The sequence below is a fragment of the Leptodactylus fuscus genome, chromosome 4 (genome assembly GCF_031893055.1).
Source record: "Leptodactylus fuscus isolate aLepFus1 chromosome 4, aLepFus1.hap2, whole genome shotgun sequence".
NCBI classification, from domain to species: Eukaryota; Metazoa; Chordata; class Amphibia; order Anura; family Leptodactylidae; genus Leptodactylus; species Leptodactylus fuscus.
Window position 1 is genome coordinate 192274363 of NC_134268.1, and position 25000 is coordinate 192299362.

General features: G+C 45.2%; 1 protein-coding gene across 3 annotated transcripts in view; it reads right to left on the bottom strand.

Annotated features, from left to right (window-relative positions):
* LMBR1 (limb development membrane protein 1) overlaps window positions 1-25000 on the bottom strand; it is a 218363-nt gene that overhangs the window by 175851 nt on the left and 17512 nt on the right. For 2 of the 3 annotated variants that reach the window (XM_075271540.1, XM_075271539.1), the window contains exons 2-5: window positions 22791-22863; window positions 20470-20509; window positions 18586-18725; window positions 14988-15091 (exon numbers count right to left, since the gene is read on the bottom strand). In XM_075271540.1, the coding sequence (XP_075127641.1) occupies window positions 14988-15091; window positions 18586-18725; window positions 20470-20509; window positions 22791-22863 (357 nt within the window). Of the gene's footprint in view, window positions 1-14835; window positions 14858-14987; window positions 15092-18585; window positions 18726-20469; window positions 20510-22790; window positions 22864-25000 lie in introns of those variants that run through there. The other variant, XM_075271541.1, reaches the window with a different exon arrangement.

The following is a 25000-nucleotide window of genomic DNA, read 5'->3' on the forward strand; positions in this document are numbered from 1 at the left end:
TGCAGGAAAAACCGAGGCAGAAACACATCAAGATTTTTCTCGCAGAGCTTTTCACAGAAATTGCGCAGTTTTCTCCTCTGTGGATACTCTGCTTCAGTTATTCCTATAAGGAAAACACCAGCGTTTCCGTAGGTATAATTGACATGCTGCAATTTACAACAACAGGACTTTTGGGATTAGCCTGAATTCCATCCACTTTGCAGGAAACGTAAAATGCTGTAATTTCTAATGTGGCCAAATCTCAGCATTTACACTATGTGAGGCCCTGGCCTAAAAGACATTATGTAGGTGAGAAAGTTACGTAAAATATCACTAATCTGAAATTAAAAGGAGTTTTTCAAGACTTAAAATGATTGTCCAGGATAAAAACCAATCCCAACACTAATCTAAACACCCTGTGCTAGGTATTGAGGTTCTTGAATGAGACTGAGCTTAGTTCAGGTCATGTAACATCCAATGACCTAAATCAGCTATTTGAAGCAGCATTAAGGCTCAGGTGAGCAATGATTCCCAGGAAAGTCATGTCATGTGCATTGATCACATGGCTCTGCCAAGCAGCTCAGCCCCATTGGAGAAAATAGGATTGACGCTAGATTCAAACCTGTGTTCAGGCTTCAATTGGGAGGTGGGGTCCGCTTGGGGCCCCACCGAACAGAAACCTAATCCACTTAAAAAGCGGTTACCAGTGGAAACATGCAGAACCCATAGACAATAATTGGGTCTGCTGGGTTTACATCCAAAAAGGCCGAGATCATTCATGAAGTCAATGCCTCAGAGACTGCAATCAGTAATAAAAGCCTGAGGTGGTGCAACAAAGTACTAGTGATGTGTTAGAGTGTTATTTTATTTGTTTGGTTTTTCATGATTCCATAATTTTTTCTCAGACTTGAGTGATTCCATAATTTATTCCCTGTGCGCGTTCTAAAAATCTATCTGTTACTGGCTAATATTTTTTTGATTTCTTTTAGTGTTTCTTAAAGCCAGAAAGTTGCCATTTCAAATGCCTTTAGTTTTTTTAATGGCTGTGATCTGCTTTTTTTCTACACAATTAAACAACTGAAGGAACGTCCTCAGGGACTGGTGATGCCATAATGTTTGCCAGGGGTACAATGCACAGGATCCTATCTATACTGCTAGTTTATGTGGATGTAAGACTTTTCCTAGATACATTGCTTCAGCAAAACTTCTTTGTTTGGCCGCTATCTGAGATTCTTCACTTCATTGTTTACACTTCGTTTCCATAACCACGGACCTGGGGATGGTCTTATCTCTCCGCCCAGGACAAGTGACGTAGCTCCCTGCTCTCAGGAGAGAGTTATTGAGCTGAGTGCCCGGAGCAGCTTGTATTTCTGAGCTGTTTATCTCCCTCTTCCAGTTATCAGTCGGCTAATTGAATTTGACTGATAAGGGCTGAGACAGGGAATCTGTTACCTCTGCATGTAAACACAGACCGAAAACGGAGTTTATTGCAAGCTGGTCCTGTAGCATGTAAATTTGGGATTCTCATCACCTACCAAATCCAGCTCTGCTACATCAGCTTCATATTGTGCATCTTCCAGTGATACTGTGCTAATTTAGTTACAACCATCTCTCATTACTGACTGCAAACATGCACTGCTATGAAGAGAGATAGCGGAGCAAGTGAAACCCCACCCACCAATGTACCAAGAAAACCAGGAAGTGAACGGAGAACACAGCCTGCAAGATGGTGAACGGATGAGTTGGGAATACCGCTTTAAGGGTTGGCCCCACAAACCTGAAGACCCACTCTTGCTTTACCAGGTGATCAATGAACAAGACATCATCGGCACAGGGAAGAGGCGACAGCACTTATGAACACTACAGTCTCTTCAAACAGCTGATCTGTGGCCCATCACATATTGGGGACCTATGCGGAGGACAACGACTGGTACAGATATTAACCACCTATTCTTCAAGGATTTTAGAGAAAGATATGGGGCCTCATAGAGTTCCCAAACAGTTGTACATGGAGTAAGACACAAGGAACATTGATGCTGCCCTGCACTTCTGTTAAAAAACAAAAACAAAAAAGGAACCAAAATACTAAGAAATCTCAAACCTAAATATACGGTAAAAAGGCACAAAAGAAAGATTTCCCTATGAGGACTTAAAAGGCCTTACAAAGTGCACATAGGCAGACAGCTCCTGATATTCACCACATCTTCTAATATAATTCCTCCATTTTACAACCACTTCCTAGGGTTCATAGTTACTGTAAAGGCAAAGGGGATAAAAAGGTGGTAGAGGCTGTAAAAAGCAGCCACTGCAAGCTTAAAGAAATCCACTTCAGAAAAATAAAGCCCACAGACAAGCCCTCGAGGCCTAAATGTCCATTTCCATTAATGCCCCAGTTTAATTAGAAACTAAGCAGAGAATTCGGCTGGGCCTGTTTTGCTATGTACAGTCGTATGGCACAAATCCAATCCTCATAATCAAGGCCATTAGTCAGGAGGTTATTACAGGCGCACGATAGTTAGAAATTAAATGCAACCCGCGCAGGTCGGGGAAAGATGACTCAATGAGGCATTGTATAGCAAACCACTAATTTACTGCTTTAATATACTGCAGCACAGTAAAGTCCTGGGCTGTTCACTGAGACTGAATTACTGATCTGAAACTGACAGCAAAACAAACCTGCCATAATAAGCAAATAATACCAATAAAAGTGCAAGCAAACAAAGAACATTAATATTCCATCTAACCCATAGCCATTGCAGACAATTTCTGTGCTATATTTTTTTTTTTTCATTCCATCCCGACATTCCAAGAGCCATAGGAAACTCTTCCATTAATATAGCTGTATGAGGACTCGCTTTCTATGGGATGAACTGCACTTCTAATGGCATCACTAGAGTCATATAATGTACTTAAAAACATTACAATTTTATATATACATAAATAGTACCATCAATTCCATGGACATTTTTCCTGCGCGCTGTCGCTCGGATCGCTCACTAACAGAGAATCTAGTACAGACTCCCAGTGAGGGATCGCTGCTTTCAGTTGTATGTGTATGTGCAAATGCACATACAACTGAAAGCTGTCAGCGTGTGACCTCGGCCCCGATGCAGGTGCGATGACGTACCGTATTTTTCGGACTATAAGACGCACCTAGGTTTTAGAGGAGGAAAATAGGGAAAAAAAATTTGGAAGCAAAAAATGGTAAAATATTTAATATATGGGAGTTGTAGTTTTGCAACAGCTGCAAGGCCACATTGACAGGTGACCCTGCAGCTGTACGGGGACGAGTGTTTGTTTGTTTTTTGCGGGGCCAGATGTACTTTTTAGTTTACCATTTTGGGGAATATCTATTGCTTAGATCACCTTGTATTGGAAAAAAAACCCGGCGGTTTATGATATATGATTTTCTACTGTTATATATATTCTAGGGAAAGGAGGTGATTTAGAACTTTTATTTCATATTTTTAAAGCTTTTTTTTTTTTTTTTTTTTACTATTTTATTCCCCCCGGGGGCTTGAACCTGCGGTCACTTGATTGCAAGTCCCATAGACGGCAATACAACTGTATTGCCGTCTATGGGACATTCTGTATATTAGTATTACGGCTGGTCATAGACCCAGCCGCAATACTAATATAGCAGTGACAGGCCTGGGAGCCTCATTAGGCTCCCGGCTGTCACCCGAACAGGTCGGCTCTTGCGATATCGCCGCGCAGGAGCCGGCCTGCAACTTCACAGGTACGGGGCCGGTGGGGACCGGCCCCGGGGGAGAAGGGGCCACCGATACTGACACGGCATCCGCTGTACTAGAGAGGTGGATGCCGGCGAGGGATAGACGCTGGCACAGGTGCCGGGGCCTGAGACATCGCTGCGCTCCTCTGCCCTGCATAAGGTCAGCGGCGGGGGGACGGAGGAGCGGAATAGCATCACTCCTCCCGCTGCTGGCTTCATGCAGGGCAGAGGAGCGCAGCGATGTCTCAGGCCCCGGCGTCTATCCCTTGCCGGCATCCGCCTCTCTATTACGGCGGGTGCCAGGCGCCACATTCAGACTATAAGACGTACCCTTCTTTTCCCCCCAAATTTGGTGGGAAAAAAGTGCGTCTTATAGTCCGAAAAATACGGTAAGTCATCAGTTCCTGTAGTCAGAAGAAGGATGACGAAGCGCGGCTCTTCATGAGCGAGTATAATACTGTGTGTGGGGAGAAGGGGGGTACAGAGTCACATATAATACAGTGTAGGGGGAGGGGGGTGGGTGTACTGAGGAACATAAAATACAGTGTGGGGGGTGTACTGAGGAGCATATAATACTGTTTGTGTGTTGTGGGGAAGGTGTACCAAGGAGCATATAATACAGTGTGGGGGAGGGGCATACTAAGGAGCATATAATACAGTGTGGGGGGGGTTTGCTGAGGAGCATATAATACAGTGTGGGGGGTTGTACTGAGATGCATATAATACTGTGTGTGGAGGGAGCTACTGTGGAGCGTATAATCTTACATTTTTTAAGCTATATTTTGGCCCTCTTATGGTCTGAGGGACAGTGAACTGGCCCCTGTTTAAAAATTTGAAGATCCCTGACATAGATAAATAAGAATAGAAAATCATAACAAAAGTGTAACATTTATTATATAGATTAAAACATGGCTGCTATATTAACACACATATAGAAATACATGAGATCATCCAATTATATCAAGAGACCCCCTTCCCCCAACAATTGTGCCTTAATGTGGGATACTCTCAGACATACTGTATATACTCGAGTATAAGCCAACCCGAGTATAGGCCTTATACTATATAGTATAATCTTATCACAAAAAAACTTATTGACTCGAGTATAAGCCTAGGGGGGAAATGCAGCAGCTACTGGAAAATTTCAAAAATTAAAATGGTTTTTGGGCGCAGTAGTTGCTGGGTACTGGGGAAGGGGAGGGGGTGTTTTGGTTGTCTGTCTGCCCCTTCTTTGAGCTTGAGAACAGGGATTTTTTTTCCCCTACGTGGAATTCAGTCTGGCTGAATATAGGGGATCTGCAGTGCTCCTATTAACCCCTTCCTGACAGAACAGGAGCACTGCAGATCCCCTATATTCAGTAGACCGGGCACTGTCAGACACAGGGATACCTAATGTGTATGTATGTCACAGTAATTTTCTACTTTTATATGTATTCTAGGGAAAGGAGGGATTTACAACTTTTATTTAGCTTATTTTTTTATTATATTTTTTAAAGCTTCTTTTTTTTTTTGCACTATTGTATGGGAGATTCTATACATTACTATTGTGGCTGGTCATAACACTAACAGCTAAAATTTATTAATGACACAAATACGGTGAGAAAATCAAAAGTTGTCTGAAAGTTGTGTTACACTGGCACATGGCCTGTCTGCATGTGAGGCTACGCAGGGTACAACAGCCCGGTCCCTTCAGGTAAATGTGGCCGATATGCAGCTTAAAGTAAATGTACAGACCAACATTGTGCTTTGATAAGCAGCTGAACTGGAGACGTTGCTCCAGAAAAACAAGAACATTTATTGCAAAAAAAGCATTTTAAACGGACATTGACGGGGGCGTGGCCTGGCCATGGAGGAGTGAGGACGTGTGACCGCTCTGCTCCGTCCCTGGCCTCCGACAGAACGCCGAATATCTGCCGACCGGCTCCCCTGTCACTCACCTGAAGATGGGGAAGAACCGCAAGTCTTCCCAGCGCTCCTCTTCTACCCCTCCGGGGGCCTCCGGGATTGCTTCTCTGGCCCGCTTCTCCAGGACGCCACTGAGTGACAGCTCTGCTGCCAGACCCAAGATGGTGCCCGCGGCTGAAGCTGCCCCACGCGGCCGGGCGGCCGTCTCTCCCTCGCAGCTCCGGGCGGCTTCCGACGCTGCGTGCAGCCGTTCCCCGTCCTCCTGCTCCGCTGTGTCTGAGGGAAACCTGCGGCTGCCTTCTTCCTCGCCTGATGTGCCGGACCGCATCCCCGCCGGAGACCTGCAACCACCGCCACGTGTTTCCTGCAGTCCAGTTCCCCTGCACGCCTCACAGGACTCGCCTGAGCTGGTAGGCCGCAACTCCCTCGTGCCTGCTGACGGTACTTGGCCATCCCTGCCTCCTTCTCCTGCGGCCCCCCTATTGTCCCCCTCCCTGGGGCCCATGTCTGTCTCTCCTGTCGGCCTGACCTGGGGGGAGGGCAGGCCCTCATGGTCTCCTGCTGGGTCCTCTCCTCCCTGGTTGGCCCCGTCCTCCCCCCCGTGTCCTGGTGGGGGGCCCAGGCCCCAGGCTCTGTTTCCCCTGGTCCTCCTGTGACTGCCTGTGGCCCTCCTGGCGCTCGTGGACTGTCGCCCCCCCTTGGTGCTCCAGGGGGAACTGACTCCCCTCCTGCTACCTCCTCACCACCCCTCCTGGCCGGTTCCTTTGCTGCAGCTACTTTGTCGGATTCTTCTGGATTGCGAACTGTTTCTGACTCTGCTGGGGTTGGCGAACCCGCTACTTCTGCCTCTGATACTCTTGCCGAACTCCGTCGCCTCAGTGCCCACTTGGCGGCGGTTCCCACTAAGTCTGACATGGAGGCATATGTGGCTCGGTTGGAGCAGTCCTACAAATCGGAACTTTCTGCTGTCCGCTCATCTGTTCAACATTTGGAGACCAGGGTGGATTTCTTGGAGACGGCCTCCTCCTCACATACCTCCCAGCTTTCTGTCCACGAGGCGACCATTGCTTCTCACACTCAACAGCTGCGGTTCTTGTCTGATGCACTGGATGATCTGGAGAATCGCAATCGACGTAATAACATTAGAGTGCGAGGACTTCCTGAATCTGTCGGTCCGCAGCAACTGGACTCTACCCTGCGTTCTATCTTTAATTCTGTTTTGGGGTCCCCCTGGATTCGCCTATTGAACTTGACCGGGTGCATCGCTCCTTGGGCGTCCGCCCGCCTGACGACGCTAGACCCCGGGATGTTATCTGTAGGGTCCACAGGTACCAGTTGAAGGAGGCGATTATGCGCAAAGTACGTGAGGCTCCAAAGGTTGTGTTTCAGGACTCTGAGCTCCAGCTGCTCCCGGATTTCCCTCGCTAAGCGGAGGGCGCTGAAGCCTCTGTTGGATGTCCTCACCCAGCATCAAGTGCCCTATACATGGGGTTTTCCTTTCCGCCTTCAGGTCCGTCATGGCGGTCGTGTTGTCTCCATGTCCCATCCGGATGAACTCTTCCATTTTGCCTCTTCCTTGGGCCTCCCTTCCGTCCCGGCCCTCTCGTGGCCCCCGTTTCCTGGTGATCTCCTGTCGGCTCCTCTTCTCCGCCCCCAGAGGCATCCTAGGAGGCGTCGTAAGACCCGTTCTTCCGAGGAGGCAGGCCCATCCCAGGATGCTCCTAGTGCTTCTACTTGAATACTTTGTTTCGAGCTAGTGGGCCTGTCTCTGCTGTTTGGACATTTTTTCTGGGACGTTGGGACTCGCGGGAGGGACTGGGGTATACTGTGCTTATTTTTCTGTGCAGCATTCTAGTGTTCTCCCTGGGTTGGTTCCGTTGTATTTCCCATTCTCTTCAGTTGATTTGTTTTTCTTGTTTTGCTTTGTTGGTCGGCATTTTATTTTATTTTGTGTCAGATGTTATATTTTCTATTTCGGTGTTTTTGCCTGGGGGCCCGGGGGGGGAGGGGGTGTCTGCTTCCCCCTTTTTTTTTTTTGGAAAAGCCCGCTTCCCACCGGGGTCTCCACGCTTTGTTAGCGTGGTTTTTGGCAACTTTCTTTCTTTGCCTTCTCCCCACTCTCTCTGTGTGGAGTTCTTTACTCCACCCCACTTAGTTGGGTTTTTGTTTTGTTGGTTTTCTTTTTCTTTGTGTTTTTTTTTTTTTTTTTTTTTATTACTATTTCTTCATTTTCTCCCCTCTCTTCTTTGTGCCTCTGTTGGTCGTTATTTGTTTGTCCTTTTTGTGAGTCCGTCCCTCCACCTTATTTAACTGGTCTTGTTTTTCTTGTTTTCCTTTCTTTTGTGTCTCCCTTTAGTTTGTTTTCTTCCCCTTTCTCTTCTCTTGTTTGTTCTCTGTTTGTCTTCCGATTGTCTCGTCCCTTTCTTCTCTCTTTTCTTTTCCTTCGGCCATGTCCTCTGTTAACTTTTGCACCCTCAATGTTAGGGGCCTGAATGTCCCTCAAAAGCGTAGCCAGATTTTGTATCAGTTGCATAAACAGCGTTCGCATGTCCTTATTTTACAGGAAACCCATTTTAAGAAGGACCGCGTCCCGGACATTCGCAGCCGTCACTTCCCTGAGTGGTTCCACAGCGTCAACCCAGTTGCTAAGTCCAAGGGAGTCTCGATTGCTATCCACCGTTCCTTGCAGCATGAGGTTCTGGACACCTGTATCGACCCCGAGGGTAGGTTCCTCTTCTTGAAATTGCGCACGGGAGGTACGGTTCTCACCGTGGCCGGTTGCTACCTCCCGAACCAGGGTCAGTTGGCATACTGTAGGTCCCTTATCCGCAGATTGGCAGACTTCAGTGAGGGGGTTGTGGTTTTGGGTGGTGATTTTAGCTTTGTTCTGGACCCTCTTGTTGACTCCTCCTCCCCACGTCCCTGCCACGCTCCCTCGCAATTGCGCCGCTTGTTGTCGGCCCTTCATAATTCACAATTGGTTGATGTCTGGCGTATTCTACACCCTCAGGGTCGGGATTATACTTATTTCTCCCCGGCTCATAACTCGCATAGTCGCATTGACTTTTTCTTGACCAGCCACCATGCCCTGTCTTGGTCCTCGGTATTTCGTATCAACTCGGCTCTTTGGTCGGACCATGCCCCTGTCCATTTGTCCTTGGACATTCCTGGTTTGTCGCGTCGCCCTTTTAACTGGCGCTTGAACGAGGGCCTATTGACAGACCTCTCCTGTAAGGAGGCTGTCGGGGAGACCATCCGGAATTTTTGGATTGATCATGCTCTTGATCCTACTTCCCTCCCTATGCAATGGGAGGCTCTGAAATGCGTGGTGAGGGGGGTCCTTATCCAGCATGGCGCTCGTCTTAAGAGGGAGCGTGCCATTGGGGTTACTGCCCTTCTGAACCGGATCCACGACCTGGAGCTGTCCCATAAACAGACTGGCTCCCGCTCAACCTTCACGGAACTTATTAATGCTAGGGAGAAACTTCGCACCCTCTTGGACGGGAAATATCTGTGCTTCAGGGACCGCGTTAAAAAACATTATTATGAGTTTGCTGATAAATGTGGCCGTTCGTTGGCTCGTCGTCTCCATCCGCGAGACTCCCCTGCGTATGTTCCGCGTCTTCGTACAGGGTCGGGTGTTCTTGTTCATAATACCACTGACATTGCCTCGGAGTTCCGCTCGTTTTATTCAAACTTGTACGATATTCGCGGTCATTACGCGGATTTGGATCCATCGGTGCTCGGAGGCAAGATACGTCAGTATGTCTCGGACACTGCTCTTCCCTCCCTTTCTTGTTCTGATGCGGAAGCCCTTGAGACGCCATTCTCGTTAGAGGAAGTCGCCGCGGTTATTCAGTCTACACCTGCGGGTAAAGCGCCGGGACCAGATGGGTTCTCCGCTCGTTTTTATAAGTGTTTCAGCTCTCTCCTTTCCCCGGATCTGGCGCGGGTGTTCAATAGTGTGGGGGATTCGTCTCCGTTCGCTTCACAATCCTTGTCTGCTCTGATCACTGTGATTCCTAAGCCTGGTAAGGATCCTGTGTGTCCGGGGAGTTACCGGCCTATTTCCTTAATTAATATTGATGTGAAATTATATGCGAAATTGTTGGCGAATCGCCTTTCTCCCTTCATGCCAGCTTTGGTTCATAGTGATCAGTTCGGCTTCATCCCGGGTCGGGAAGCGCGTGATAATGTTTGCAAAACTGTTCTTGCCATCTCTGTAGCCCGCTCCACTAAGATTCCTCTTTGTTTGCTTTCGATTGATGCCGAAAAGGCATTTGATCGCATCCATTGGGGATTCCTTCGGGAGACCCTTGCACAGATCGGTATTGGCTCAGGATTTTTGGGCAAGATCTTGGCTCTCTATGGGAATGCGTTGGCGCGGGTTCGGGCGAACGGAGTGATTTCGGATTCCTTCCCGGTCCGTAACGGGACCCGCCAAGGTTGCCCCCTCTCGCCGTTGCTCTTTGCTTTGGTGATGGAGCATCTGGCGGTGGCGCTGCGTCGTTGTCCCGATGTCCACGGTATACAGTTAGGATCCCGTATGGTTAAAGCGGCGCTATATGCTGATGACCTGCTGCTGTATGTCTCCGAACCGAGGGTATCGTTTCCGGCTGTCTTACGCGAATTTTCCCGCTTTGGTGCCCTTAGTAACTTTAAAGTCAATTTGTCTAAGAGTGAGGCCCTTAATGTCTCGCTTCCCTCTTCCGAGGCTGATTTCCTGGCACGGTCTTTCCCTTTTAGGTGGCAACCTTCCTCCTTCAAATACTTGGGGATCCGCATTTCCCCTGATCCTGCTTCCCTGTTCCAACTTAATTATCTTCCACTTTTGGATACCATTGCTACTGATCTACGTTCTTATGGTGTTCGTCTCCCCTCTTGGTTTGGCCGAATTCATGCCCTTAAGATGGATGTCCTCCCCCGGTTCCTGTATTTGTTCCAGGCCCTTCCCATCCCTCTTCCACGCGCTTTTTTAGCTTGGGTACAGTCCTTGTTTGGGAGGTTTGTGTGGGGCTCCTCTCGGAGTAGACTTGGGTTCAGTACTCTTGTCCGGCGTAAGTATAGGGGAGGCGTTGGCCTTCCGGATGTGCGCCTTTACTATCGCGCCTCGGTTCTGCTTCGTCTGTTTGATTGGCAATTCCGTCGCCATGATAAGCAGTGGGTTTCCATCGAATTCGATCTGATATCGTCCTCACTATCCTCTTGGCCATGGATTCCACCACACTTCCGCCCCAAATCCCCTGGCCTTTACGTTCTCCCTTCGTATTTCCTGAAAGTGTGGGATCTGGTTTGTTCTTCTGGCCGCTTGGCCCGTGTCCCGGGCCCTTTGACTCCCCTCTTCGACAATCCTATGTTCCCCCCTGGCTGTTCTGTTGATCGGTTCCTCTGTTGGGACAGAGCGGATTGTACTCATCTTCAGGAGGTGGCGGGTGATTCTCCGCTTCTTCCTTTTGCCCAGCTCTGTAGCTCTCACCCTGACCTACGCCTCTCGTGGTTGGAGTACGCCCAACTTCAGTCCTTTTTGAAGCAGTTCTCGCTCTCCTCTTGCCTCTCTTCTCCATCCTTGGCTTTAGAATCCTATTTCGGGCGACGGACTCCCCCTCCTCGTGCTCTTTCGCTATTGTACGATGTTCTCCTTTCGGATGTCACGGTGGAACTCCCCCCCTACGTCGCCGCCTGGGCTGCCGACCTTCCTGTGAGTCTGTCATCTGCGGATTGGGACAGGTCCTTTCTGCTTTCTCACAAGATGGCCCTCCCGTGTAGCGCTCAGGAGAGGAATTATAAGATTCTGTCCCGGTGGTATAGGTGTCCAGTGCTTCTTCATAGGATTTTTCCTGCTGTTTCGGACTTATGCTGGCGTTGTGGCTCCGCTAGGGGCACCATGTTGCACATTTGGTGGGATTGTGACGTTCTGCGCCCCTTCTGGGACGCGGTGTTTTCTTTGTATTCCAGGGTCAGTGGGCGCTCGGTGACTGTTTCTCCTCAGCTGGCACTCCTGTCAGTCATCCCTGGCAAGCTGTCGGAGATTAAGAAGGACCTCCTGGGGCACTTTCTCACGGCCGCCAGGGCTGTTATTCCAAGACACTGGCGCAGCTCTACCCCTCCCTCCCTGCTTGAGTTCCTCCAGGAGTTCCTTCTTATTCAGCGGATGGAGACTTTGGTGGCGGAAGACTCTCCCGCTTATTCCAGGTTTGAACTTCGATGGCGTCCCTGGGTTATGTTCCAGGAATCGTCTGCCTTCTCTACTGCCTTCGCATGAGTGTATCATGGCCGTCTGTTGTTTTCGTCTTTCTTTTTTCCTTGTTTCTTGCGTCTTCTTTGTGGTTTCTTCGTCCTTGTCTTGTGTTTGTTTGATGGTTTCGTGTCCTCTTCTTATTCCCTTTTCTTTTTCCTGTTGGGCTGTATTTGGTTTATGAGGAGGGGGGTCTTTTTGGCTTCCCAGCCTGATGACTTATATGCTCCTTCATTGTTGCTCGGCTTATTTCTTTTTGTTCGTTTTGTATTTTATTGAAAAATCTTTAATAAAACCCGTTTAAGCATAAACGGACATTGACTTCTTCTTCATATCTATACAAAATTACACATTGACTAGATAAAACATAAAATCCAAGAAAAACAGAAGTACTAAAGCCATTATGTAACATAAAACTCATGTGCCGTACAGATGCAAAGTTAAAAGATATCAAAATCTCATGCTTTACATTTATACATGATTTGAAAGTATAATATAACATACATGGAAATTAAGCGGGGTTCACGTCTGCGTTACGTTTGGAGATCCCACCGCCAAAAAATTGCTGGATGAAAAAATGCTGCAAATCTAACTTTATCATCTGGCGATTTCAGTTTAAAAGAACGGACTCCTGATAGATCCCATTATAGTCAAAGGGTCCAACAGGCACCGTTGGTACCTGATGTTTTAGCGGTCCAGGTGTCCGCTTTTCTGGTCCTAACAGACCAAAACATCGGAAATATGAGCGCAAATGTGAATATGGCATTAATCGAAGAATTGTTAATCTGTAGAGAGGAGAGAGTACTATTCGAAAGTACTATTCGAGAGTAGTATTCGAAACGGCCGTTTTGAATAGCACGCACCCATAAGAATGAATGGAAGCGGCTAGCACGCAGGGGGTAAAGCGGCCGGCCAAGTCGGCGTGCCGGCCGCTTCCATTCATTCTTATTCTGCGTGCTATTCCAAATGGGAGTTTCGAATAGTACTTGCTCATCTCTATTAATCTGTACAATATAAAAAACAACAACACTGTACTCGGTTCAGGATCCTAATCGCTTAGCCGAAGTTGAGACCAGCAAATAAGTGCGCCTTTTCTCTTAGGAGCACCTGTCTTGTCCTACATTAAACCTATACATGGATGTCAATGAACACTGAGTGATGCTTAACTTTCCTTGTGGTAGCACTACATAGAAACAGTAAACTTCCTATCTGGTCTACCCACAGATTAGCTGTAATCTCTGGGGGGTCCCAGCATGGAGAAACTTTGTGATTCTGAAGCGATGTGATACTGATGACCTATCCACAAGATAGCCGTTTATGTAATATATGGCTTTCAGTGACCAGATCAGCTGATCAGTTCGGGGTTTATGTGTCGGCCCCTGATCTGATACGGAAGACCTATCCTGTGAGAGTCATTATCAAATTTTTTAAAAAAAGTTCGGATCCTTCACATCCCAATCAAGGTCAAAAGATTCTTCCAATAAGTAGGGAATGTCAAGTGGAGAACTTCACACCTCAGCAAGAAACTTCAAGCGTAACTAAACTTTCGGGCAACTTGATTTTGTGGCAGTTTTGTGTTATTAATAAATTTTGTAATATAGTTTACTTACAAATTTAGTCTCCTTTCTGTGAAATCCTGCCTCTCTTTATTCGTCCTCTTGCTTCTGTATTGAGATCAGTTTCTGGCTCTCACTGAATGTTTAGTTATGCTGTAAGGCACATGGCCTGTCTGCATGTGCGGCTATACAGGGTGTACCAGCCCAGTCCCTTCAGGTAAATGTGGCGGATATGCAGGTTAAAGAAACCCCCAAACGTACAGACCAGCATTACTCATAAGCAGCTGAACTAGCGATGTTACTCCAGAAAAAGCTGCCATAGTCTGCGGAGGTACTGTGGGTTGGACCATCACCAATCAAACATTTGTGACCTATCCTAAAGATGGCCCATCAATGTTTTTCCCCCATGAATCCCCTTTACAGAGGATGAGTCAAAGTGGATACACCTTCTATCTATCTATCTACCTATGGTCTCCTATGAAAATATACGGCAAATATAATATGGCATAAGACAGACTGCTGTCAAGTGGTTAAAGGAGGGGGGATCACCCTTGTAAGCAGAGAACATTGTATGGCACTTCACAAAGGATCCCTTTCTTATTGGCCGCAGAGAATTTGGTATATAAATATATAAATTACCTTGAATGTGCTACTTGGGACATATATTTCTTTACAAGTGTCTCAGCTATCCTGCCTCCATGCCCCTACGTGGCTTCTTTCCATTCATTCAATTGTGACCAACAGCAGCACAGTCTTCAAGCCACTGACATATCTCATGTCAGTCCATTTAAAATCCAGAGCAAGCACAGTTCTGGTATTCACTAGTCACAGATAAGGGGGCGTTCACACTACCAACGGTGTCCGACAGCTAGTGTCCGCTGCTAATGTCCGTGTAAAATCTTGCAAGGACATTAGCAGCGGACACTAGCTGTGTCCGTGACATTTTTCATTCATTTAAATGGACATCGGGTGCGTTCTTTTACTATCCGTGGGTGTCCTTAACTGTCCGTTCCCAAAGATGTCCGACTTTTCAAGCGGACAGCAAAACCCGACAGGTGCTGTCCGCTTGAAAAGTTGGATATCTTTGGGAACGGACAGTTAAGGACAGGCACGGCCAGTAAAAGAACGCACCCGATCTCCATTTAAATGAATGAAAAATGTCACGGACACAGCTAGTGTCCGCTGCTAATGTCCTTGCAAGATTTTACACGGACATTAGCAGCGGACACTAGATGTCGGACACCCGCGGTAGTGTGAATGCTCCCTAACTGTACTGCAAATTCACCAAGGATTGAAATGCAATGCCCAGGCATGACATCTATCAGTAGCTCGGAGGCTATGACAAGGTCAGCCAAAAATAGGTGAAAACAAGCAATGAGAAGAGCCAGGGAACCTCCAAGGAAAGCTACGCTCAAAGTAGCACTTACAAGTACAATGCTGTGAGGTTACTTCTCCATGGATGATCCCGATGACAGACTCCCTTTAATACTGTATCAAATCAAATTTGAAAATAAATTTCAAACATAAACAATGGGGGGAAAAAATAAATAAAAATTAGAGAAAAAAAAATTAAAATTACCTTTTTCAGCCCAGCAAAACCTTCAGATTCGAGAAAAAAGAATGCAAACGGCATCAACACGAAAAGACACAAATTGGAGAAAAGTGAAACGAGATTCCATAGTCCTGAAACGCAAAAAAAAAAAAATAATAATTTACAAATAATTAAAAAACATTTCTACTAAATATAACAGGCTTGAAAACTTAAAACCACTTTGCTTAGCCAATAAAACATACAAACATCGAATATTCAATGCTTTTGACCCCTTGGTGTTCGCCCGATAACACGAATACCTATGGCGGGCAGGAATTTGTTCAAATGCTACTCGCTTAACACTATTCCTGATGCCAGCGCCAAAATCCTAAGCAGGTAATCCTCTATCACAAATGTATCCCCTAATAGAATGCCTTATATTTGCTGACACATATTTAGGTCATTTTCAGACCTAACTGATCTGCTACAATGTAAATGTTATTACCTTACTAGAGAGTATCATGTAAATGAAGACATCTAGATCTGGCTGAATGTCTCATGTTCTTTAGATTCATCTTTGGTACTGATACAATGTAATTTAGAGGTCCCATACTCTTCTCTGCACCTCATGAATATACAAAGTCCAGCTGGACAGAAGATGTAATATGGTGATGATGACTTTCTTGCACAAAGGACAAGACTGTATAAGTGAGTGCTGATACCCCCGGCTGAAGGACGGCTTTGTTACTTGACATGAATATGGTTGAAACACAATCAAGATCATTTGCGCTGTTTTATCGCCATCTAGTGGCTACTTTTGAGACACCAACAATGTCAGCGCAAAACAAGTTTGACTCACAAATGAAGTCTGCTTTTACCCATGTAAAACATTAGGGATACTTTCTTCCATCGTGTTTTTTTTTTTCTCTTATGGAGTGAAGAAAAATCCCTATATGCAGGAATATTTCTTCCGTTACAACAGGAAACAAACATGATGGAAAAAAGGGTTTGTTTTGTCTTTATTTATTATGCTTACTTATGTAGCGCCATCATATTCCGCAGCGCTGTACAGACATTGACAGTCACTGTCCCAAATAGGGCTCACAATCTAAATTCCCTATCAGTATGTCTTTGGTGTGTGGGAGGAAACCGGAGTACCCGGAGGAAACCCACGCAAACACAGGGAGAACATACAAACTCCTTGCAGATGTTGTCCTTGGCAGGATTCAAACCCGGGACTCCAGTGCTGCAAGGCTGCAGTGGTAACCACTGAGCCACCGTGCTGCCCGGTCTGTCTTTTACATTATAGCCAAGGGGAACGGACACATACAGAAAGCGCTCCATTAAAACCACTAAAGTGTGTTGCTCTCATCCCATGCTGGATGAACAACCAACTAGAATAACAGTAGGGTGAACAAAGAGAAAAGATGCCCCAGAGTTGTTATGAGGAATAAAATTGGGAGAATTCACAGATCCTCTGAGTGCTTTTGCACACAGTTGTATAATGGCTCTGTTTTGTAAGCAGCTGTTACATGGCTGCCATAGAGATCCAAAAGGCCTTTCATTTTGAGGTTTGCATGGATTACAGATGTGGTATATATAATGTGTGTGTGGTATATATATATGTGTGGTATATATACGTGTGGTATACATGTCAGAGGATTTTTCTCCAGAAGCATTCATTGCTTTGAAAAGGAAGCTGTCACTATGAAAATGCCGCCTGATCTGTGCTCAGCATGATGACCCCTATAATGTACTGCAGATGGTTTGATCTTCAGCTTCCTGGTGACAGGCCGCCTTTGACGCGCACCTTTAGGCTAAGGCCCCACGGGCCGGAACCGCCGCGCTAAAGCACAGTGGGAACAACCACGGCGTGAACGCATTACGGTTCTTCCCGCAGCGCTTTGAACAGAAAGTTCATGGAGTTTTCCTCAGACTTTCTGTTACAATTATATCTATGAGAAAGCCACTGGCGCTTCCATAGATATAATTGAATTGTGTCCGTGCTGCGATTTCTTCCGCAAAGTGGGAATGGGATTCGCATGAATCCCAGCCATTTGGCAAGAACTGTACAACGCCGCGATTTTTACGCTGCAGCCAAATCACGGCATTTCCGGTCCGTGGGGGCCCGGGCCTTAAGGCGATTTCTACTACCTTGTCTATGGCATATAATAGTGGGGAAATTGTGAGAGAAGAAAAAAAAAAGTGAAAATTTAAATCCCCCTCATTTTCTCTAGATTACACAGAAAAATAAACAATAATTAATACAAACAAATTAGGCATCCAAAAATTCCTGAACTATAAAAGTAAAATATCTATCCCATATAGTGAACAGCATAGTAGGAATAAAAATCAATAAAAAAATGTTCCTGCATTTTCCCCTCGCACAAATATTTGATTAAAGATAAGCGATCAAAATGTCATATAATCCACAAAATATTATTAATAAAAACCTACAACTTGACCCACCCCCCCCCCCCCAAAAAAAAAAATGCACAACATCACACATCAAAATTTTAAAAAGTACCTGGTGTCACGATATGGTGTTACATTTTAAAAGTTTGCAATTTTTGTAAAGGATTCAAAACTTAACAAAAACTATACAAATTATAACTATACAGGGTGTCTGGAAGGTAAGTACACAAAATGACAGGTTGGACTTTAGCCGGTATATAAAGCGTTTTTTTTTTTATTAATGAACATGTGACTGGAAATGCCCCGTGGTGGCGCTGCAGGTAGACTGACACAATGCATTTCTGCTGGATGATTTGCTAGTGTTGCTCAAAGACATGTCTTTGAACATGAGGATGTGGCTCCAGCAGGATGGAACACCTCCCCAATTTGGCCGAATCGTCCGTGAACAACCGATGGCCGTATCAGTGGATTGGATGCAGCGGACCTGTGATGTGGTCCCCTCGCTTGCCGGATTTGACCCCACTTCATTTTTTCTTGTGGAGACGTCAAATCCGTTGTGTACGAAGAGTTCGTGAACCGCATCCAGGCTACATTCGTCGCGGTGAGGGCCATGCCAGGAGTCTGTGAACAGGGGCATCAATCCATCTCCTGGCGTTGCACTGCTTGCATCGAGGTAGGCGGCCAGCACTTCAAGTAATTCTTGTAATAAGTAACAAAGATTAAACTGATTCCCCATTACAGCCCTTTCTCTTCTTTGTTTCTTCTTTGACATGGCTCAGCGAGGGATAGGAAACAGACATCTCTGTCTACCTGCAGCGCCACAACGGTGCATTTCCGGTCACATGTTCATTAATAAAAACGCTTCATATACCGGCTATAGTCCACCCTTTCATGTTGTGTACTTACTTTCCAGACACCCTGTACAAATACAAATTTGGTATTGCTGTGACCATACCAACCCACAAGATATAGGGGGCATGTTGTTGTTATCTGTAAAAGTAAAAATGGTGTAAGGTTCCCTCCCCCCTCCAATTCTACACCATTTTGAATTTTGTTCCTGGTACCTTTTATGGAAAATAAATTGGTAACACTATGTAATACAATTCGTCCCGCAAAACATATGCCCTCATATGACTCCGTGAACAGAAAAATAAAAAAGTATGGCCTTTGGAAACATGGAGAATAATTGCCATTTCTTACAAGTATGTAAGAGTAAAATACTAATACTGACCATGAATCAGAGAGCCGTTCAGCCACTGGATATAATAGCTTTTAGGGAATGACAAGAGGATCTCATTGCTGATGATGGAGAAAGGAAGAAGCAACACAGCCCCAGCCGATACCGCCAAGGTGAGTGTACTAAGGAACAGCCTAGACGTGAAACACAAGTTATAGTTAATACAGGTTACCATGTGATGGCGATGGTGAACACAAACATAGGACATCATTGCACTCCAAACCAGAAGGAGGCCCTCCATAGAGGAGAACCGCTGCTCCATTCCTGTAAAAGTCATCCTTTTATCCCTATATAAATCAGCAGAAGAGGGTTTTAGGGGCAGGACTTTCCAGCAATGAGCTTCACTATCCGCTGCTGCTAACTGCGTTGTAGCTCCACCTCAGCTCTCTCCTCTGCCTCAGCATATGGCAGGAACTGTACTGTGTATGTCTGGTTATGGCAGACAGCACCCAGAAGGGAAGGAAGCGGGCTGCATCAGTAAACAGGAGCAGATAGTGAAGCCCACTCATGGAAAGCCTCACCCCTAAAGCCATTTTGTGCTGACCGACTCCCTTTCAGTGTCAAAGAAAGGAGGAAGGCAAGTGTACAAGTTGGATTTCAGTTCCCAATCCTTTTGTTCTCGTTGGTATCAGGCAGGGGCTGACCATATGAACACATGCATGCTCAGCTGTATAGAGTGTGCATGTGTAACAGAGTCAGGAAGAATAGCGGTTTAGTCAACAGTTGTTTAAAGTTTTTGGGCAACTTTACAATACCATTTAAATGTGCACAAGAAGTAAGATTCTGCCATAATAAAATAATAGTCAGCTAACAAGCAGCATTGGCCATTCTCCTATTTCTTACGGATTTGAGGTGCGTCAAATCTTCACCTACAAATTCAGGTGAGATATATACAAGCTGTGCTATGGATAATAACTGGGCAGGCAATGTTTTTAGGCTCAGTTGTAAAAAGAAACTGATTCTGTGTGAACTAAGTCATAAACGTTATCCAGGTTTTGTTTTCATATATGAATTGGGAGATTCTAATAGGATTCACCAGAGCTCTGGCAGGTTTGAGACAAAAACATTACTATGCTTGGAGCCCAATATCCCATACACTGCACTGGGAAGTCCAACAGGTCTCAATAATTCAAGTGTGACCAGAGTCTTACCTGTACTTTGCAGCACAACACAAACAAGTAAAATACACTCAAAAACCAAAATTGAATGCTGGCAATGTACACTAGATGACTGCTAAGCCCGCTGATTTGAGGGGGAACATGGTGACCCTCTATTGTGTACAAGGACCTCCTGACTTGTCCCTGATATTGAGGAAACTAAAATAAAGATGGAGCTGAATCGCTATAAAGCTAGCACAGAAGATGTGACTATAGGCATCCTGGGCTAGTTCACAGGGAGGCAATGAAGCAGATTTTGACAGAAGATTTCGCCTCAAAATCAGCCTCCATACAGTGGTGGTCTATGGAGACTGCTAGCAGAAAGAAGAAGCGACATGACCTCTCTTCAGGCGGATTCCGCCTGAGGAAAGCAATAGAAGTGAATGAGAGGAGAAAAACGCCTAGCGTTTTTTTACAGTCCATTCACTTTAGGGGAGGGGAAAGCCGCCTGGCGTTTTCTGAAGCAGTTTTTACCAAAAACTGCTCCAGAAAACGCTCCAAAAAACACCTCAAGGTAAAAAAAAAAAACAGCTTCCTAATCAGGAAGCTTTTTTTTCAGGACCAAAATAAGCCAGGTGGTTTTTACGTGTGAACTAACCCTTACCCTGCTGGAAACTACACTCACAAATATTAGAAAGACATTTTCAGCGACACAAACCTTATTCCCTGAATATTTAACATTACATTTCGAATACAGAAAAAAACTAAAAAGAATACATACGAAACTCTATTGACTGTAACGTCTTCATCCTCTTGTTCATCTGCAAGATAAAAGTAACACTTAAGCCATATAGTACCATATGTAGCAAACAAAAATACACTTAAAAGAAAAAAAAACTGTCCTTCTAGGAGTTACATTTATAAAAGAGAATTTTACATGTTGGTTAAGTAATGTTTTGTTTTCAAGCACATTTGTCATGAGGCTTATTTACCACAGAAAGCAACACATCCCAACAGAGTCTACGTGTGGGGTCTGCTGTGAATCTTTCCTGGGATTTCCTTAAGATAGTCCATAAATTAAAGATCCTTGGGGACCCTGACCCCCGAGACCCACGTGGATCAGCTGTATAAATCTGCAGCAGTGCTTCTTCAGCACGTTGTTTTCACTTCACAAGCTATGTGACGATACAGTCGGTTGGGGCTCATTCACATCTGCGCCCAGTCTTCGTTCTGTAGGTTTCCGTTTCCTGCCCGAAACTGGACAGGAGATGGAAACCTGCAGTCATTTTTCAAACCCATTCATTTGAAGGGGTTTGAAAAGTGTCCGGCCGAGAGCGCCGCTGCGCGTTTTGTGCTCTCCGCAGCGAAACCGGAATTTTTTTTGAACCGGACACAGAGTCGGACATGCAGCACTCTGTGTCCGGTTTAAAAAAAAAAAAAAAACAGTTTCGCCGCGGAGAGCACAAAACGCTCACCGGCGCTCACGGCCGGTCAGTCTGACAGGTTTAGAATGGAGATCTCCTTAGAATGGAGATCAAACGCTGTTGTGAACCCAGCGTCACAAGGCCTGATCACAGCTCAGTCCCATTCAAATGAAAGGGACGAGCTGTAATACCCAGCATAGCTGCTGCACAAATGTACAGAGCTGTACTTGGTAAGTACTCAGGAGTCTGAAGCCTCTTCAAACAGCTGACTGGTCAGAGTCCTAGGTGCTAGACCACTGCCCATTTTTAAAGGGGTTATCCAGAGCGGGTAGAGTGGAGAAGGGAAGGTGAGAGTAGAGTGAGAGCAGGCAGATGCATCATGGGAAATGTAGTTTGGTCACAGACTCACTGCATGTAAATATCAGTAATGCAAGGAGCAGCAAGTAAAATAAAGCCAAGCAAAGGCTGCAGAAGGGAACAGTGAGGATTTAGCACTACTGTGGATGTATTTGCAGATAATTTTTGGAAGCTTGATAACCCCTTTAAATTGAAGACCTATCCAAAGGGTAAGTTAACAAACATTTAGCCTAGAAAAACCCTTAAGGCTAACCCCTCTTTCACATCTGCATTTGGTAATCCGTTTAGGGAGTCCGCATGGGGCCCCCCTGAAAAGACTACCAAACACACTGGCAAGCGGTGAGCAGTGAAAGAACACAGACCCCATAGACTATAATGGGGTCCATGTGCTTTCTGCACACTGCCCGCACAAATCGTGCGGACATGAAAGTAGATCACAATCAAAAGCACACAGACCCCATTATAGTCTATGGGGTCCGTGTGCTTTCACTGCAAACTGCTTGCCAGTGCGTTTGGTATTCCGTTCGGGGGAGGGGGGGGTCCCCATGCAGACTCTCCAAACGCATTACCAAACACAGATGTAAACGAGGGGTCAGGCCTCATGTATTGAGCTGCAGCCAAAATATGCTGCGGAAAAGACTGCAGCAGAAATCCATCCTGCTTTTTCCCTGCAGAGTTTTTCTCTGCGGACTCTCTGCCTCTATTAAACCTATACGGAAAATGCCAACGTTTCCATAGGTATAAGTGACCTGCTGCATTTCCGCTGCATTTTTTTTTTTTCTGCAATGTGTGGATGGGATTAGCCAGACTGCCCTCCACTTTGCAATGTGGGGCCCTGGACCTAAAATGGAGTCTGTCCGCAGTAAATTCAATATAATCCCTGTACCTTGTACAGGCGATTCTACAGTTTCCAAATATACTTGTGTTATTTTGCTTTAGAGACCCACTTTCAGGTAAGCTGACTAATGTATTCATATATAAATGAGGGGAAATGCTCTCTCTGAAAAGCTAGAGCTCGGCCAAGCAAAGACAACTCCAAAGCACTTTTACCCATATCTGCATATGAATAAACCACCGGTTTACCTGAAAATTGATCTCCAAAGCTGAATAAAAGTGGAATATTTAGAGCCTGTAGAATCACTTCTACTAGGGATTAGGTTTATAACCAATTTATAGCTGACCGACTCTCTTACTTATTGCCTGAGCAAAAAAGAAAAAAAATTCTAAGAAGGGTTCATACACATGGCTATATTACAGTTCTTTTTTGTGAAAACCCGGACAGATCCATATACATATACACAAATACATGGTAATGACTTACCTGCTTTCCTTTTGTATCTTTTGATGATGAAATAAGACACGATATATAAAATGGCAAACAAAAGAAAGCAAATCTAAAAGGGATAAAGAAGGAAAACAAATTGTTTAGAAGATATAGTAAGAACATTTATTTTATAGTCTATTATTACTGTTTTAGGCTGATCATTTTCAATTTACCATTAAATCAAAGTAATACATACTAACATTTCTATCTTATCTATGCCATGGAAAATGCACACAATGATACACACTACATACAAGGATGTCAGATGTGATGTGAGCACCGTAATCATACAACCTACCACTAGAGGGCACCATGAGAGAGACAAAAATATTGCAAGACCCAGATTACTGTGCAACATCATAGAGGACTGACTGGATGAATTCACCAATAATATCTGTATTAACACAGGCCATGGGTTAGATTTTGTTGACATACAGAGTGATAGATCTTTAGATAGCCCTTTAAAAAAAAAAAGTTTCCAACAAACTCCTGACGCCTAAATTTAAAGAGAATTACGGTATTCACTACCTATTCTTCTGGATCGCTCAGCAGCATTTGACACTGCAGACCATGAACTCCTCCTGCTCTGCTCTATAAACCTGAGGGACGCCGCTCTCTGTTTTCTTCCTATCTTTCTAATCTCTTCCCCTTGTAGTAGGGGTTCCTCAGGGCTCGGTCCTAGGCTGATCCGAACAGCACGCTCCCATAGAAATGAATGGAAGCACCTGTGACGCTAACTTTGCCGGCGGCCGGCGAACATTGTTCGCTCATCTCTAGTTGTCACCCATTGTCCTGGAGCTCCTACACTGTACATATGCTGAGGTACATATTGTGTGGCATTCTGGAAGTTTTACAAGAAATCAGCCAAACCCTTCACAGGGGTTAAGTGACTGCTCAACTTAAGCAGCCTTTAAAAGAAATACATACCTGCAGTATAAGCAACTTCTCAGAAATTATTATTACAGATGAAAAGAAAGAAATTGGTTTTCTTCCCCACTTTTCAGGCAGTTACTTTCCCCATATAGTCTATGAAGAGGGGAGGGGGATTTAAAAAAAAAAAAAAAAAAAGACACTGAAATAATTGAAGTTCACACTGAGTAAACGCTAGCTTATTTTGTAGAGTAAAATTACACTTGTAAATTTTGCTATCCCATTGACTTCAATGATATTTTTTTACACGTGTAAAAATACGCCTGTAAAATGTCATTGAAGTCAATGGGAGTCTTATTTTTACACGTGTATTTAGCAAAAATACACGCACGTTTACTCAGTGTGAATGCGTTGTAAACAAGAGGCTGCTGGTGCACAGAATGAGGCAATAAATAAATTAACCATCTGCCAGAAAAATTCAACTCAGCCCCTCCCTGTTCCATAGAGTTCTATATGTGAGGCTTAATACATAGAAGAAATGAATGTGAACAAGCAGTCAGATTGATGATAAGGAGCAGGAGAACAGCTTAGTAAGTGGGGACGGAGACAGATCTTGTTAATAAGAGATACAAAGTTTCTTATATTTAAATACACTATTCAGTTATGAAAAGTTGATTATAAATCGAGGTACACGAAGTAATAATAAGGATACTTACCTTCTATTCTAGCCAGCTACATTGCTTAGGTCTTCAGACAATTCATTTGAGGACAGGTCACCATTGTAGCCGATCACAGGCCTTAGTGGTGACCTCTACACATACAGTAAGTGACAGATAGCCTCAGTAATGACATGCCAATTAAGAGGAGGTCACCCTGAGGCCCATGATTGTCTGCAGAGGTGACCTGCCCTAAAACAGCGTGTCAAACGACAACATTAACAAAGTAGTAGAAGCAATGTTTGAGCTGGAACAGAAGAGCAAGTTATGTCTTGGTTTATTGTAAAACACCCTGGTGCATTTAGACCGCCTTTTAGTGGTGCTGGAAAACCCCTTTAAGGCCAGGGCTCCACGGACCGGAAACGCCCAGATTTGCCCACAGCGGAAATGCTGCAGGAAAAATCGCGGCGTTGTACACTCACCGGCCACTTTATTAGGTACACCATGCTAGTAACGGGTTGGACCCCCTTTTGCCTTCAGAACTGCCTCAATTCTTCGTGGCATAGATTCAACAAGGTGCTGGAAGCATTCCTCAGAGATTTTGGTCCATATTGACATGATGGCATCACACAGTTGCCGCAGATTTGTCGGCTGCGCATCCATGATGCGAATCTCCCGTTC